Source organism: Salvelinus alpinus, chromosome 7 (genome assembly GCF_045679555.1).
Source record: "Salvelinus alpinus chromosome 7, SLU_Salpinus.1, whole genome shotgun sequence".
In the NCBI taxonomy this organism is placed as follows: Eukaryota; Metazoa; Chordata; class Actinopteri; order Salmoniformes; family Salmonidae; genus Salvelinus; species Salvelinus alpinus.
The window spans coordinates 34038486-34055221 of NC_092092.1; the positions used below are offsets into that span (position 1 = coordinate 34038486).

Here is a 16736-nt window from a genome sequence, read left to right on the forward strand (position 1 = left end):
ATTATGCCAATTGGACTTGGACTCCTCTGCTACTCGGAACCCTACTAATCCATCACGACTGGTCTACCGACGTCACCGCACACGGAGGCCAAAACAGACTTTCCTCCGTCAAGACGTCCCTTTAAGGCCCTTCTGCTAGCTTGCCAGTCCCGGTCTGCTAGCTGTCTGAATCGCTGTGTCTCCAGCCAGCCCAACCACTCACTGGACCCCTATGATCACCCGGCTACGCATGCCTCTCCCTAATATCAATATGCCTTGTCCATTACTGTCCTGGTTAGTGATTATTTGTCTTATTTCACTGTAGAGCCTCTAGCCCTGCTCAATATGCCTTAACCTAGCATTTAGTTCCACCTCCCACATATGCCGTGGCATCACCTGGTTTAAACGTCTCTAGAGACAATATCTCTCTCATCATTACTCAATGCTTAGGTTTACCTCCAATGTACTCACATCCTACCATACCCTTGTCTGTACATTATGCCTTGAATCTATTCTCTTATGCCCAGAAACCTGCTCCTTTTACTGTCTGCTCTGAACGCACTAAACGACCAGTCCTGATAGCCTTCAGCCGTACCCTCATCCTACTCCTCCTCTGTTCCTCTGGTGATGTAGAGGTTAATCCAGTCCCTGCAGTGCCTAGCCCCACTCCTACTCCCCAGGTACTCTCATTTGTTGACTTCTGTAACCGCAAAAGCCTTGGTTTCATGGATGTTAACATTAGAAGCTTCCTCCCTAAGTTTGTTTTATTCACTGCTTTAGCACACTCTGCCAAACCGGATGTCCTAGCCGTGTCTGAATCCTGGCTTAGGAAATTTCCATCCCTAACTATAACATTTTCTGACAAGATAGAACAGCCAAAGGGGGCGGTGTTGCAATCTACTGCAGAGATAGCCTGCAGAGTTCTGTCTTACTATCCAGGTCTGTATCCAAACAATTCAAACTTCTACGGTTAAAAATCCATCTTTCCAGAAACAAGTCTCTCACTATTGCCGCTTGCTATAGGCCACCCTGTGCTCCCAGCTGTGCCCTGGACACCATATGTGAATTTATTGCCCCCCATCTATCTTCGGAGCTCGTGCTGCTAGGTGACCTTAACTGTGACATGCTTAACACCCTGGCCATCCTACAATCTAAGCTTGATGCCCTCAATCTCACACAAATGATCAATGAACCCACCAGGTACAACCCCAAATCTGTAAACACAGGCACCCTCATAGATATCATCCTAACCAACTTGCCCTCCAAATACACCTCTGCTGTCTTCAACCAAGATCTCAGCCATCACTGCCTCATTGCCTGCATCCGTAATGGGTCTGCGGTCAAACGACCACCCCTCATCACTGTCAAACGCTCCCTAAAACAATTCAGCGAGCAGGACTTTCTAATCGACCTGGCCAGGGTATCCTGGAAGGATATTGACCTCATCCCGTCAGTAGAGGATGCCTGGTTATTCTTTAAAAGTGCCTTCCTCACCCTCTTAAATAAGCATGCCCCATTCAAAAAATGTAGAACCAGGAACAGATATAGCCCTTGGTTCTCTCCAGACCTGACTGCCCTTGACCAGCACAAAAACATCCTGTGGCGTTCTGCATTAGCATCGAACAGCCCCAGTGATATGCAACTTTTCAGGGAAGTTAGGAACAAATATACACAGGCAGTTAGGAAAGCTAAGGCTAGCTTTTTCAAGCAAAAATGTGCATCCTTTAGCACAAACTCAAAAAATTTCTGGGACAATGTAAAGTCCATGGAGAATAAGAGTACCTCCTCCCAGCTGCCCACTGCACTGAGGCTAGGAAACACTGTTACCACCGATAAATCCACTATAATTGAGAATTTCAATTTCAAACTTTTCTATGGCTGGCCATGCTTTCCACCTGGCTACCCCTACCCCGGTCAACAGCCCTGCGCTCCCCACAGCAACTCGCCCAAAACCCCCCACACTTCCCCTTCACCTAAATCCAGATAGCTGATATTCTGAAAGAGCTGCAAAATCTTGACCCCTACAAATCAGCCGGGCTAGACAATCTGGACCCTCTCTTTCTAAAATTATCTGCCGAAATTGTTGCAACCCCTATTACTAGCCTGTTCAACCTCTCTTTTGTATCGTCTGAGATTCCCATAGATTGGAAAGTTGCCGCGGTCATCCCCCTCTTCAAAGGGGGAGACACTCTAGACCCAAACTGCTACAGACATATATCTGCTCTACCCTGCCTTTCTATGGTCTTCGAAAGCCAAGTTAACAAACAGATTACCGACCATTTCAAATCCCAAAGTACCTTCTCCGCTATGCAATCGGGTTTCAGAGCTGGTCATGGGTGCACCTCAGCCACGCTCCAGGTCCTAAACGATATCATAACCGCCATCGATAAGAGACATTACTGTGCAGCCGTATTCATCGACCTGGCTAAGGCTTTCGACTCTGTCAATCAAAACATTCTTATTGGCAGACTCAACAGCCTTGGATTCTCAAATGATCGACTGGTTCACCAACTACTTCTCTGATAGAGTTCAGTATGTCAAATCGGAGGGCCTGTTGTCCGGACCTCTGGCAGTCTCTATGGGGTGCCACAGGGTTCAATTCTCTGTAGACTCTCTTCTCTGTATACACCTCCAGATGAGCTTCAATGCCATACAATTCTCCTTCTGTGGCCTCCAAGTGCTCTTAAATGCAAGTAAAACTAAATGCATGCTCTTCAACCGATCGCTGCCCGCACCTGCCCGCCCGTCCAGCATCACTACTCGGGACGGTTCTGACTTAGAATATGTGGACAAATACAAATACTTAGGTGTCTGGTTAGACTGTAAACTCTCCTTCCAGACTCACATTAAACATCTCCAATCCAAAATTAAATCTAAATTACCTATTTCGCAACAAAGCATCCTTCATTCATGCCGCCAAACATACTCTCGTAAAACTGACCATCCTACCGATCCTCGACTTCGGCGATGTCATTTACAAAATAGCCTCCAACACTCTACTCAACAAATTGGATGCAGTCTACCACAGTGCCATCCGTTTTGTCACCAAAGCCCCATATATGACCTACCACTGTGACCTGTACGCTCTCGTTGTCTGGCCCTCGCTTCATACTCGTCGCCAAACCTACTGGCTCCAGGTCATCTACAAGTCTCTGCTAGGTAAAGCCCCGCCTTATCTCAGCTCATTCGTCACCATAGCAGTACCCACCCGTAGCACGTGCTCCAGCAGGTATATCTCACTGGTCACCCCCTCTCCTTCCAGTTCTCTGCTGCCAATGACTGGAACGAACTGCAAAAATCACTAAAGCTGGAGACTCACCTCCCTCACTAGCTTTAAGCACCAGCTGTCAGAGCAGCTCACAGATCACTGCACCTGTACATAGCTCATCTGTAAATAGCCCATCCAATCTACCTCATCCCCATACTGTATTTATTTATTTATCTTGCTTCTTTGCACCCCTGTATATCTACTTGCACATTCATCTTCTGCACATTCTACCATTCCAGTGTTCAATTGCTATATTGTAATTACTTCGTCACCATGGTCTATTTATTGCCTTACCTCTCTTATCCTACCTCATTTGCACATGCTGTATATAGATTTTTCTATTGTATAATTGATTGTATGTTTGTTTATTCCATGTGTAACTCTGTGTTGTTGTATGTGTCGAACTGCTTTGCTTTATGTTGGTCAGGTCGCAGTTGCAAATGAGAACTTGTTCCCATCTAGCCTACCTTGTTAAATAAATGTGAAATACATTTTTTTTTTTTACTCCTGGAGATGTTCTGTAGGACCGACTAGACGTGTGTTTTTCAGTTCTGCACTGAGACAGACCACAAGACTCACCACAGTTGAACTGGGGAAGACGGAGGCACAAGTACAGCAGATGATCCAGGAGCGAATCCAGATGATTCAGGAGCGAATCCAGATGATTCATGAGCGACTCCAGATGAATCAGGAGATCAAACAATTAATAGTGGTCAGCAAGAGAGATGCAGAGAGAGAGAGAGAGAGATGACAGACAGCATGCAGGTCTTCACTGATCGGATGCACTCTATTGAGAAATACCAGGCTAAATTCACTGAGGAGAAGCAGCTCTCAAACACTAAGGACCACCTTCACCAAAGTTCCCCATCCCTGTGTACCCCTCCAAACACCAAGGACTGGTCTGAGATCAGTAATCACAGTGAGCTGTGTGTGGTGAATGTAAGGAGAGTTTTGAGGAGCTCTGTGTCTGAGCTGGAGGAGAAGGCGAGGAGAGCATTTCCTGAGCTTGGGGAGACTCTGGACCCTGATACAGCAAATACCTGGTTCATCCTATCTAAGGACAAGAAACAAGTGAGAACTGGAGCAGAATGAATAATCTCCCTGACAACCCAGAGAGGTTTGTTTGGAATCGCTCTGTCCTGGGAAAGGAGGGCTTCTCAGGGAGATTTTACTATGAGGTGCAGGTGGAGGGGAATACTTGGTGGAGGTTAGGGGTGGCCAGAGAGTCCATTGACAGGAAGATGTATACACAGAGCACTAAGAATGGATACTGGAATGTGGGACTGAGGGATGAGTATGAGGCCTTCAGCTGTTCCCGTGTCACTTTCTTCACGGCGAAGCCCCAGAAGGTAGGGTTTTTTGTGGATTATGAGGGTCAGATCTCCTTCTATAATGTGGAGGCCAGGTCTCATATGTACTCTTTCATTGGCTACACCTTCCCTGAGAAACTCAGTGTCATTTGAAATTGGGTTAACTGATGATGAAAACTCATTGGTCATCTCCCCCGTCAATCACATGGCCTAGTAAACTTGTTGAGAGGAGAACTGAAAATGTTGATCCTACGTCATGTTCTGTTTGCCTAGCTATGTACACTGAGAGTACAACACTTTAGGGACATGACATAGACTGACTGACCTGGTGAATCCAGGCGAAAGATATCCCTTATTGATGTCACTTGCTAAATCCACTTTAATCAGAGTAGATGAAGGAGAGGACTGGTTAAAGAATCATTTTTAAGCCTTGAGACAATTGAGACATGGTGTGCCATTCAATGGGCAATAAAAAATATTTAAATGCCTTTGAACCGGGTATGGTAGTAGGTGCCAGGCACACCGGTTTGAGTGTCAAGAACTACCAAGCTGCTGGGTTTTTCACACTCAACAGTTTCCCATGTGCATCAAGAATGGTCCACCACCCAAAGGACATCCAGCCAACTTGACACAGCTGTGGGAAGCATTGGATTTAACATCCCTGTGGATTGCCTTCGACACCTTGTAGAGTCCATGCCCCGACGAATTGAGGCTGTTCTGAGGGCAAAGGGGAGCGCAACTCAATATTATGAAGGTGTTCCTAATGTTTTGTATTCTCAATGTATATCAAGATGTCTAACGTTCATGGTATACTCTCTCTCTAAATATGTTATCTAATTCTACAGAATCATACATCATTCATCTGACAGAAAGGGCAGGTTTTCTGCATTTATTAATGCTGATCTGTTCCCTGTTCTTCTAAGTATATGAAGCGCTAACGCCCCCTTTTGGCCTCAGATAGAACTGTTCTTCAGTGGCTGACATTGAGAGCTGTATCTTAGCCCAGGGCACCAGGTCATATTGTACAATGACAATATGACTCAAGTTCCCTGTGGAGACCAGGGGTAATTCTCAATAGTCTTTCCTCTTGTCCCCCCCCCCCCCCCCCCCCGGCTGCCTCTGCTTCTCAAAGTGCAGCTTGGATATTCATCCTTTGTGTATTGTCAGTTTTCATAGAGAGAAGTGTGTTTCTGCAATGTGATAGAATATAATAGAGTAAAGTAGAGCAGGGAGTAGAATGAAGGGACATGTACTTTAATATCATGATCTAGTCAGTAAACAAGGGGAGTATTCAAGCTAAGTGTCAAGATTGGTGGAGGAGGACCCTCGGACCTTCTCTTTTCCCTCTGACATTTTGAGGCGGGAAGAAGACGAGATGAGAGACGAGGAATTGAGGAAAGACTTGAGAATGAGCTCAGGCTATCTATTCCCAGCTCATGTCTACATGATGTTTGTGACCTTTGAGAAGACAGAAAGGTAGAGAACAAGAGTGATAGAGGCAGATGGCCAGAGAGATAAATAGCATGCTGGAAAGGTGATGGTAGGTTGGTTGGTAAACCTGTGTGTCAGTACTAGTATATGTGTGTGTGTTCATGAACGTGTGTATTTGATGGTGGTGGGGTGTGTGTGTGTGTAGAAGCTGACCTGCAGCAGTGTCCTCATTAATCACAGAGAAGACAGGGACCAAGAGACTTGTCCTACATCTCAGACACACACAGGAATACACAGTCCGCCTTAAATAAGGTTACACACAGGAGTATACAGTCTGCCTTAAATAAGGTTCCAATACTGCCCTAAATAGGCATAGGCTAGAGTCACCTTCCATGAGAACAACAGGACAGGAAAGCTTTAAATAAGACTTAAAAGGCCTGACAGACACACTATCAATAGCTTTAGGGCACATGTCAAACTCATTCCACAGAAGGCCGAGTGTCTGCTGGGTTTCGCTTGTCCCGTGTACTTGATTGATGGTCACTAATTATTGTCTCGGTCTTAATTGAAAGGAAAAACCAGCCAACACTACGCCCTCCCTAGCACACCACTTAGAGGCAATCTACTGGGCATGCATTCTTAGGGTTAGCAGGACATTGGAACACCTAGGCCTCGATTTAATCAGATCAAGCCTTAAACCTCGTTAGCAGACATCCACATAGTGGATGTTTTGGAAGTGTAACTGTGGTATGAGCTGACAAATAGGGGAGTGACTGCTCATGCCACAAACCACTCCCTTACTATCCCTACAGTTAGAAGTTCAAAACAGAGCTAGAAATTGGAGTCTGATGCATGCTTTCATGTACATTTGGATGTGGATGTATAGCCTATCAGTCTAATCGAGGTGTAGACAATAGAACATCATACAATTAAGTTATTGAACTTGTAATGCAGCTGCATGAATTAAGGCCACTGTATAGGATTTTGTCAGATTATAAAATTGGGTGGTTTCGTTGAATCCAATGGCAGTTTCCGCGAAAAGCCAATGCTAGGAGCCGCTTGTGGATTTCACAGCTCTAACGCAGTTCCACCTCCGACACTTCCAAAATATCCGCTGTGTGGGTGGCGGCTAGCGCAGGCCTGATATAAACTAGCCCCTAGTTTTACATTAAAAGAGACACGGAGACAAAACGGTGCTGAAATAGTATTTTTATTAAATACTTTCAAGATCCAAGTTTCGAAGAATAACAAAGCTATGATAAAGGACCTACTAACAATTAGACAAACATTTGATCGTCCTCAATTCATGGTTTTAATTTACCGTACATCATGATCATGCAAAGAAACTCCAGCATCCAACGACTGCTGGGGAAAGAAAGCGCAGCCCGACAGGTTAACATCACAACGCAGGGAGAGTACTGACAATGAGCTTCATAACAAGCTAAGGCTCCTCAATCCTTTTTGTAATTAAATAGTATTTTTTGTTTATTTTATTATCTCATGTCACCTATTTAATATGCTGGACGGAGGCGGAGTTCTTATTTTTCTTCATTTCAAAATATGCAAATATGATAGTTATTATATACCCTATCCTCCGTCCTAGTTCAGGTAGGTGCACGGTAGAGATGCTTAAACTGAAACATGCATACATTGCTCTCTGGTTTAACTCCACAAATACTTCTCTGAACACTTCCCTCCACCTGAATGGGCAATATAAGGACTAAAATCCCACTGTCTGGGTGAAATAAAATTTATAAATTTACTGGTAATCAATAAAAATTCAGTTGTCTCCTCGTTTACCCTCCATTTCCTCCTGTGTGTGTGTGTAACAGATTTATATCCTCAACAACTTATCTGAATTCAGTCCCTTCCATCCCTGTTATATTCTAACCAGCTAGTCTGATCAGTTTAATAGTTGGCCTAACTTTAGTGTGCGCGCGTGTATAGAAAGCACAACTTTCCAAAAAGCAGAGTAACATTATTTTTTTTTAAACTGTCAACAAAACCCAAACCAGCAAACAGAGACGCACACATATATACACACTCAGAAACACACATTCACACAGATAAACAGACTGCTCAAACAGAGGGAGAGACAGTTACTAATGGGACGAAAACACGAAACAAAAGTGCCAGGGTTTCACCATGGGCACTGCAGTGGTGAAGATACGTTACTAAACCTGACACCACAGTGTGTGTGCGCAAGTGTGTGCACGATATGTATTTACACAGGATATTATGAGACTGACAGCTCAGGACATCAGGTTGAAATAAGAATTTGGGAGGTGTATGTGTTGGTATCCATGTGTGTGTAGAGGTCAGAGGTTGTCAAAATGGTGTCAGTAACATGGACATGGGACTAGAGCTGGTTGGTGTGTGTTAGACAAGTGTCCACCCCTTTGTCATGCTCTCTGAGTGACTCTTAGACACACGCCATGTATACACAGCCAGGGGGTGGGAGTGAGAAACGGAGAATGGAGAGACAAAAAAAAGGGAGAAGAGTCTTAGAAATACAAAAAAAAAGGACAAGAAAGGGGGAGAGGAAGAAGGAAAACAAAAAAAATGCAGATGCCTTTCCCCCAAATTTGCCATCTCCCACTGCAGAACAATAAAACAGACAGCAGGTACATACTGCAGGTTCACTTTCACAAAACTTATTTTTTTAACTCAGTCGCTTAAAATTGACTACATCAGACTCAGTCCACAGAAACGCAACGTAAACAAGGCTAAAAACACAACAGAAACAGTGCTCTGGAATGCACCCCTACCTTCCCTTCAAAACAAATAAAAAACAAAACATACTCGTACAAAGCCTAAAGTTCTACACTTTGGTGCTTCACCTTTTGATATCAAGTTTCTCGCATCAGGTTCTTACATATTTCTGATTGAAACAACTGTCCTTCCAAATAGAATTCTGCTTGGGAATTCTCCATTTACATTCTCTGGGAAAGAGAGCAAATCCTGCTCCGGAGATTATTTTTTCCCCATGTCATCTACTACCATCACACACTCTCCTCTCATCGTATATATAAATGCTTGTTAGGGTTGGGTGTTATCTTGTACTAGTCATATATTACACTGTATACTCATTCTCATAACTGTCATCACAAGTTCATGAACCCGTTCCTCCCCGCTCCTCTCATCTCAAAATGGCGGCCATGGACGGGAGACAAAATGGCTGCCGGGTGGGAGGGGTCAGAAGTCAAAGGACGAGCCCTCCTATTGGCCGTCAGATGCATGCATCATCCCACAGGGGCGGAATCCACACTTGGCCGGCCCCCAGCGGATCAAAGGAGAGACTGGATTGGTTGGTGTTGGAGAGGGTGCAGTCTTGCCCGGCCGGGCTCCTGGCATTGGTCAACCCACAAAGAGGACACGCCCCCAAAAAACACGCCGAAAACACGCCCCAAAACTCACACTCCAACAGCCTGGAGCGTTTGGACACCTGAGAGAAAGCGAGATACTTTAGAACATTCAAAGGGTTAAAAGTGTAAGTGTAAGTGTGTGTGTGTGTGTGTGTGTGTGTGTGTGTGTGTACCAGTTCACTGCAGCGGTGCGGCCGGAGCACCAGAGCAGTGGAAGTGGACGTTGAGCCACTTGCTGTCACGGCGATGCCACACCCTGGTCTCCTCCGATTGGCTGGAACGGGGGCGTCCCTGACCGTCGACGAATTGCGTGAGGCGGATGTAGGCGATGCAGGCAGCCTCCTCTCCAATCAGGTGAACGTGGGGGTTCAGCAGGGTGGTGTGGACCGGCTTACTGTTCTTACTCAGCACTGTAGGAACACAAAGATAAAACATGTTTGGATCTTTCTGCTGAACTCATTCGTTGTATGCAAGTGTGTTTGCATGTACAGTGCATTCAGAAATTATTCAGACCCCTTGACTTTCACATTTTGTTAGGTTACAGCTTTATTCTAAAATTGATTAAATAATTTTTTACCCCTCAATCCACACACACAATACCCCATAACGACAAAGCATAAGACGTATTTTTAATACATTTGCAAAAAATGTACACACGACTGAAATATCATATTTACATAAGTACTTTGAAGCACATTTGGCAGTGATTACAGCCTACAAGTCTTCTTGAGTATGACGCTACAAGTTTGGGACACCTGTATTTGGGGAGTTTCTGACATTCTCCTCTGTAGATCCTCTCACGCTGTCAGGTTGGATGAGGCATCGCTACAAAGCTATTTTCAGGTCTCTCCAGAGATGTTCGATGGGGTTTAAGTCCGTGCTTTGGCTGGGCCACTCAAGGAAATTCAGAGACTTGTCCCAAAGCCACTCCAGCGTTGTCTTGGCTGTGTGCTTAGGGTCGTTGTCCTGTTTGAAGGTGAACCTACGCCCCAGTCAGGTCCTGAGCGCTTTGGAGCAGGTTTTCATCAAGGATCTCTGTACTTTGCTCCGTTCATCTTTCCCTCGATCCTAATATAATCTCCCAGTCCCTGCCGCTGAAAAACATCCCCACATCATGATGCTGCCACCACACTTCACTGTAGGGTGCCAGGTTTCCTCCAGACATGACGCTTAGCATTCAGGCCAAATAGTTCAATGTTGGTTTCATCAGACCAGAGAATCTCGTTATGCATGGTCAGAGTCCTTTGGGCATCTCCAAGAAGGCTATCATGTGCCTTTTACTGAGGAGTGGCTTCAGTCTGGCCACTCTACCATAAAGGCCTGCTTGGTGGAGTGCTGCAGAGATGGTTGTCCTTCTGGAAGGTTCTCCTATCTCCACAGAGCAATTCTCAATCTCTGTCAGAGTGACCATCAGGTTCTTGGCCAGCTCTCTGACCAAGGTCCGAATCCCCAGATTGCTCAGTTTGGCTGGGCGGCCAGCTCTAGGAAGAGTCTTGGTGGTTCCAAACTTCGTCCTTTTAACAATGATGGAGGCCACTGTGTTCTTGGGGACCTTCAATACTGCAGATTTTTGGTACCCTTCCTCAGATCTGTGCCTCGACACGATCCTGCCTCGGAGCTCTACGGACAATTCCTTCGACCTCATGGCTTGTGTTTTGCTCTGAAATGCACTGTCAACTGTGGGACCTTATATAGAAAGGTGTGTGCCTTCCAAATCATGTCCAATCGATTGAATTGACCACAGGTAGACTACAATCAAGTTGTAGAAACATCTCAAGGATGATCAATGGAAACTGGATGCACCTGAGCTCAATTTCGAGTCTCATAGCAAAGGGTCTGAATACTTATGTAAATAAGGAATCTGTTTGAATATTTTTTCTATACATTTGCATTTCTAAAAACCTGTTTCTGACTTTTTCATTATGAGGTATTGTGCGTAGAATGATGAGGGGAAAAAATTATTTAATACGTTTTAGAATAAGGCTGTAACGTAACAAAATGTGGAAGAAGTCAAAGGGTCTGAAAACTTTCCGAATGCACTGTTTGTGACAGAACAAGAGAGAGAGAGACTCACGGTTTTCAAAGTAGAACTTGTGGAAGTCCATGCCCTCCACCAGGTTCCCCAGAGCTTCAGGCTCAAAGGAGGTCAGACCTGGATCACAGATCCTCCTGATGGGGGAGGAGAAGAGCGAGCAAGAGAGAGAGAGACTAACGCTAGTAATTCAGTAATCAGACGTGTGAAACAACGTAGCTGTACTCACGTGTAGGCCTCAAAGTCTCCATTGTTCACGGCTTCAATCAGCTGTTCAGTTATCTTGATGATCTCCTGCTTACGAGCTAGAGGGAGAGAAAGGGAGAGAAAGGGGGGAGAGAAAGAACAAAAATGGGAGAAGAGAGATGGAAGTTCAGCGATCTAGCTAAATAGGAGCAACTTCACTACTCACCCTCCACTACAGCTGTACTGTCTTCCCTCACTCTTTCTATGTATTCCACTCTCTCTCTCACTCCCTTTTCTCTCTCTGACATCTAACAATGGACTCCCTACTAGTGGGTGCTCCAACTCTGTCATGAGTTTGTGTGTCTGTTCTATGTGGTGTGCATACAGCATCTCCCTTGTATGAGTGCATGTAACTGCGTCTCTCCCTGTGTTCTTACTGTGCTGTGTGGTGGTATTGACTGTGACAGGGACAGCGTTGCTCCCTAGCAGAGCAGCAGGGGAAGCAGATTGAGTGTGCCCTGACTCGGGGTTGGAGCCTTGATCAGAGCTGTTCCACGCCATGCGCTTTACATCATGCAGAGGAACAGCTGGAACACACAACGCATGGTCAACACACACGTACGCAGTCAGACAGGTGCATACCACTCACACACAACATGAACAGTAATGAATGATGTTAGTTCGCTAAGACATTGAAACAGACAGACTGTTTGGGGGTGGGGGGGTGGGGTGGAGGGGCTCTGAGAAGCTCAGCTGATTAAGAAATGTATTGACTAGATCGTGATATTAAACTAAATGTCCCTTCATTCTACTCCACTTCACTCTATTATATTCTACCACAGTGCAGAAACACACTTCTCTCTATGAAAACTGACAATACACAAAGGACGAATGTCCAAGCAGCACTTTGAGAAGCAGAACCGATGCCTGCCATTGGCGAGCACTGGCCAATAGGAGAGCAGTGTTTTGAGAGAGGGGGGGGGGGGGGGGAAGTAAAGAGCAACACTTGTGGGAGAAAGTGGAAAAGAGAGAAGGATAACACTAGAACACCCGGAGGACGGCGAGAGAGAAGGCGAGGAATAAGAGTAGGAGACTCCTCTTCTTCACCATCCCCTGATGGAGACACACAAACACAACTGTAGGAGAAGGAGTGGGGGGGGTCATCCCGTTTCTCAGGACGCAGTGAAGATTGAGAGACCATACCAAACCAGCCCCTCGCCCCAACCAACTCGCTCAGAGGGCCCTTTGTTGTCACGCGAGGGAGACTTTCAGAGTGGTGCGAAATCCAATAAACCCATCAACTTCTTAAATGATGCAATTCATGTTTTACATTTAAATAATAATCAAGCATAAAATAATATATATAAATTCTCATTTTACAAGATATGAACTTCAGTAACAGTGAAATACTTAATTTGGGAGGTATTACATTTTGTCACGTGCCAAGCCTTGAAATGGGACGCAAACAAATGCAAGTGACATAATTAGGCACACCTCCATTCTTTTGTATGATTTCAAAGTGTCTATCTTAAGGGTCAAATTAGCCCCTATATCCTCAATACTTTTCACTCCCTGAGCAGTGTTTCCCCAAGGATTGTTTTCAGCAGCAGTGGTTCACGTAGAGGTGGTGGGGGGGAGGGGGGGGGGGGGTCTTCCTAGGGCGGTCCGGGATTCTTTTTGTCGAACGACTGAGAAGGTTACTTCTGCTGACAAAAAAAAGAAAGGAAAATCTACTCCAAAATGCATTAAATGTAATTGTTATTTTCATTTGAAACTCATCTGGAAAATCGAGTTTCATTTTAATCTGTTCATCTCAATGACATCAGCCAATTCCATCTTAACCCCAAACATTTGTATGTATAACGTTACCATTTCTTAGCTAACAACTAGGGCTGGGAATTGCCAGGGACCTCACGATACAATATTATCAAGTGACTTCGGTGCCAATATGATATGTATTGCGATTCGATACTGCGATATTATTTGAGCGATTTGACATTCTAAATATATTGCTCACTATAGGTCTGCTGCAGAGAGACAAGAGAAAACCAGTTATGATCAGTCAGAGAAATAAGTGCTGAAAACATGTTGGCTCACTATTAAAAAAGATTTCAACATGAAAACAAGCTATAGGATGAAAAACACCGGAGTTGAACATGGAGATATCATCCAAAAATAATATTGCGATATGTAACTGTACTGATTCTCCTCCCCCCATCACTACTAACAATTATTACATACATCTCTTTATAGGGCTGGCTACACTTCCAGGATTACAAGCTAGCTAGGTGGTTACCAATGGAGTTCTCTCTGACAATCTGGTGAGAATCTACGGAAGATACGTAACTTGTTGTAACTTGGCACGCTTTTTAAGATAAGAGTGACTCGGCAGGTTTTTATTTGCTAAATGACTATAGTGGAAAAACTACTCAGCTTTGGAGCACTTGTGCATGTGGTGGAGGCAAGTGTGAATGTGCAAATGGAAGGCAGAGGGGTGAGAGGAAGGGGAAGGGAATGGTTTGGGATTCAGCAAGAAAAAAAGGGTATAGAGGAGAGATTCCCAATGTTGAAGGCTAGGAAAAAAAGACACACAGGTCGGAGACGCACAGCGGAAAAGAGGCAAAAAGGGCAGGAAGAGTGGGGTCTTTGCCAGGGACGTCCCCGAAAGGTTGTGGTTGCCGTGAAAACACTTACTGGCAGGCGAGTTGTCAGACGAGGTCAGTAGGGAGGGCATCTCCTCTGTTGCACTGCCCTGACTCATCATCACAACGCTGTCCCCTAGATTAGAATCCACACACAGGCACGCACACGCAAATAATGCACACACACAAACACGTAGGCACGCACGTACACACATATACACGGTTGAGTCACACACACACAAACCTTAGCACACTGCTAGCTACAGAGCACAGGAAGATCTATCAGAAACTATATGGTTAGATCACAGAGAGAACAAAGCAAAAGGAGAGAGAGAAGAGCAAGCAAGCGGAGAAGAAAGATAAGTGTAATTTCCCTACCTTTCATATCCTCATCCTCATTTGTGTTGCAACTCTCTGTAGAACCCTAGAGAGAGAGAAGGGGGGGGGGGGGGGTTAACAACACATAGTGAGCCTTATTCATATGTTGTTAACCTAATTCTGCACACAAACAACCTCACCTTGATCCCATCAGTAGCAACCACTGTATTTTGAGATTCCTGGTAGAAGAGAAGCATAGAGTTAAAAGTCTGGTTACACACCCAGGTCTGTACAAGTGCCTGGAGGTTAGGGTGCGAGTTGATATTAAGATGTAGGCTGGTGTGGGAAGGGGTTAGAGGTTTGTGAAGGGTCAAACATGAAGCAATCTTAGACTCCAGCCAACAGAGACAAAAGACCACTAGGAAGAGAATGAAGGTTAGGGGGCCGAGTTAGGAGGCTAGGAAGGGAGTATGGACTTTAAGGTGCTAGGAGGTTAGGGTGCTAGGAAGAGAGATACAATGAGGGTAATGGAGGGAGCAGAGCAGGCTAGGGTGCTAGAAGGTTAGGGAACTAGGAGGGGAACAGGGGATGAGAGGAGGTAAAGGTTCTGTACCATCTGTGAGGCAGCCATGCTGTTGTCCTTCATGGCATTTATAGCGCTCACGATGCTGTTCTTACTGTTGTTGTTGGTCGTGGGCTGAGACACACAAAATTAACAAAATGAAGAGAGTAATATCTTTCTTCATTTCCCTCTATAAATACAGCAGCCTTTAATTCTCCACTAAATCAAGTAATCAAACAATCTCTTCACTACCCCTGTGAGCCAAAGAGAGAGAGAGGAAGAGGGAGTGCGTGTGACAGCTACACGACATCAGACTTAACCCATTACCTTAGCAGCATCCGCCTTCTTGTTCAGTAAACTTTTGCATGCTGTAAAGAGAGGGGAATACAGCATAAGAAGAGAGTTGCACTGGACTTCAAACATCTCTCCGGTCACTTCACTCACATTCATCCAACCTGGTCCAAGTCAAGCAACAACCACTCCTAGACCGCAGTCTGATTCTCCACACCTTCTGCCGGCAGTGTGTACTTAATAACTACCCTTTCATGGACTTAAAAGCATTGGATTGGTGTGAACATGGACTTAAGGGCGTATCCCACCATATTCCTGACACCAGAGGCATTCTATTCCACGAAGGGGAGTGAACAAGCGCACACTTCAGGGAGAATGAGCGTGCTATAGAGAAGAGGCGGATGTTTAGACACGTTACTGTAAACTATTGATTTCCTTTAGGAGGCTCCAGTCAGTCATCTCACTCTGGTCTCATCTAAAGCATTTCACTTTGCTGCTGTCCCAACTGCTTTTTAAGTATTACGGACACACACACGCAATTCTGGGATGCATGCAATCTCTTGGGGTTCCTTACCTTCCGTTAACAAGTGGGAGAGAGCGGGAAGAAAAGAGATGGAAAGAGAAGTCTCAGTGGTGCATTATCAGAGTGAGAGAAACAAGGAGAGGGAGGGAGGGTGGGAGACATGTTTTAGGCAGCAGGCATCGGTTGTCGATGGTGGTTCGTGCACTGCTGGTGTGTGTGTGTTCTTACTGTGTGGCAGTATCGACAGGGAACAGTCTTGCGCCCTAGCGGAGCGGCGGGCGGAGCAGATAGCTGCTCCGACTTGGGGTTGCAGCCTTGATCAGAGCTGTTCCATGCCATGCACTTTATAATCACACAGCGGAACACGCAGTGGACCAGCCATGCAGCATCCACATCAACAACAGTTCCAAAGGTGCATAGCTTCCATTCAGCAAACAGCAGAACAGAGCTGGGCCTTGATTGGTTAACCTTTGACACCTGCCACGTCTTCTACCCAGCTACCCACAGGGCGGGCAAGCATGGTCCCCGTTCCAACATCTTCGTCAGACATATCGGTCGCGTCACAGGCCAACTACATTGCAATGGTGCATTGCATCAACCAATGGCTGCATGCCACATCCTCACAGTCGGGCATCAGATTAGCTGACATGTTAAACACCTGAGATCTGGCAGACAGGCATTTGCAATGCAATTAACTAGAACGTGGCCATTGTCTAACATCTTCCCTTTCCTCTGTCCAGTCACCTCAGATCAGTGGCTATTTCAAGGAAGACAGGAAGTAACTTGTAAGTGTCCAAGTGTGCACTCATACCAATCCAATCATTTTACC

At 45.4% G+C, this 16736-nt stretch overlaps 1 protein-coding gene and 1 pseudogene across 10 annotated transcripts in view; one reads left to right on the top strand and one right to left on the bottom strand.

Annotated features, from left to right (window-relative positions):
- The first annotated feature begins 4006 nt into the window (after positions 1 to 4006).
- Positions 4007 to 4710, top strand: LOC139581867 (butyrophilin subfamily 3 member A3-like; annotated as a pseudogene).
- Positions 4711 to 7179: 2469 nt separating this feature from the next.
- LOC139580857 (calcium/calmodulin-dependent protein kinase type II subunit gamma-like) overlaps positions 7180 to 16736 on the bottom strand; it is a 37343-nt gene continuing 27786 nt past the window's right edge. For 2 of the 10 annotated variants that reach the window (XM_071409925.1, XM_071409924.1), the window contains 10 exons: positions 15421 to 15461; positions 15145 to 15228; positions 14732 to 14770; positions 14592 to 14637; positions 14266 to 14349; positions 12009 to 12158; positions 11615 to 11690; positions 11428 to 11522; positions 9527 to 9763; positions 7180 to 9433 (listed from right to left, as the gene is read on the bottom strand). In XM_071409925.1, coding sequence (XP_071266026.1) covers positions 9531 to 9763; positions 11428 to 11522; positions 11615 to 11690; positions 12009 to 12158; positions 14266 to 14349; positions 14592 to 14637; positions 14732 to 14770; positions 15145 to 15228; positions 15421 to 15461 — 848 coding nt within the window. In that variant the 3' untranslated portion in view covers positions 7180 to 9433; positions 9527 to 9530. The remainder of the gene's footprint in view (positions 9434 to 9526; positions 9764 to 11427; positions 11523 to 11614; positions 11691 to 12008; positions 12159 to 14265; positions 14350 to 14591; positions 14638 to 14731; positions 14771 to 15144; positions 15229 to 15420; positions 15462 to 16736) is intronic. The other 8 variants (XM_071409926.1, XM_071409927.1, XM_071409931.1 and 5 more) reach the window with 5 other exon arrangements.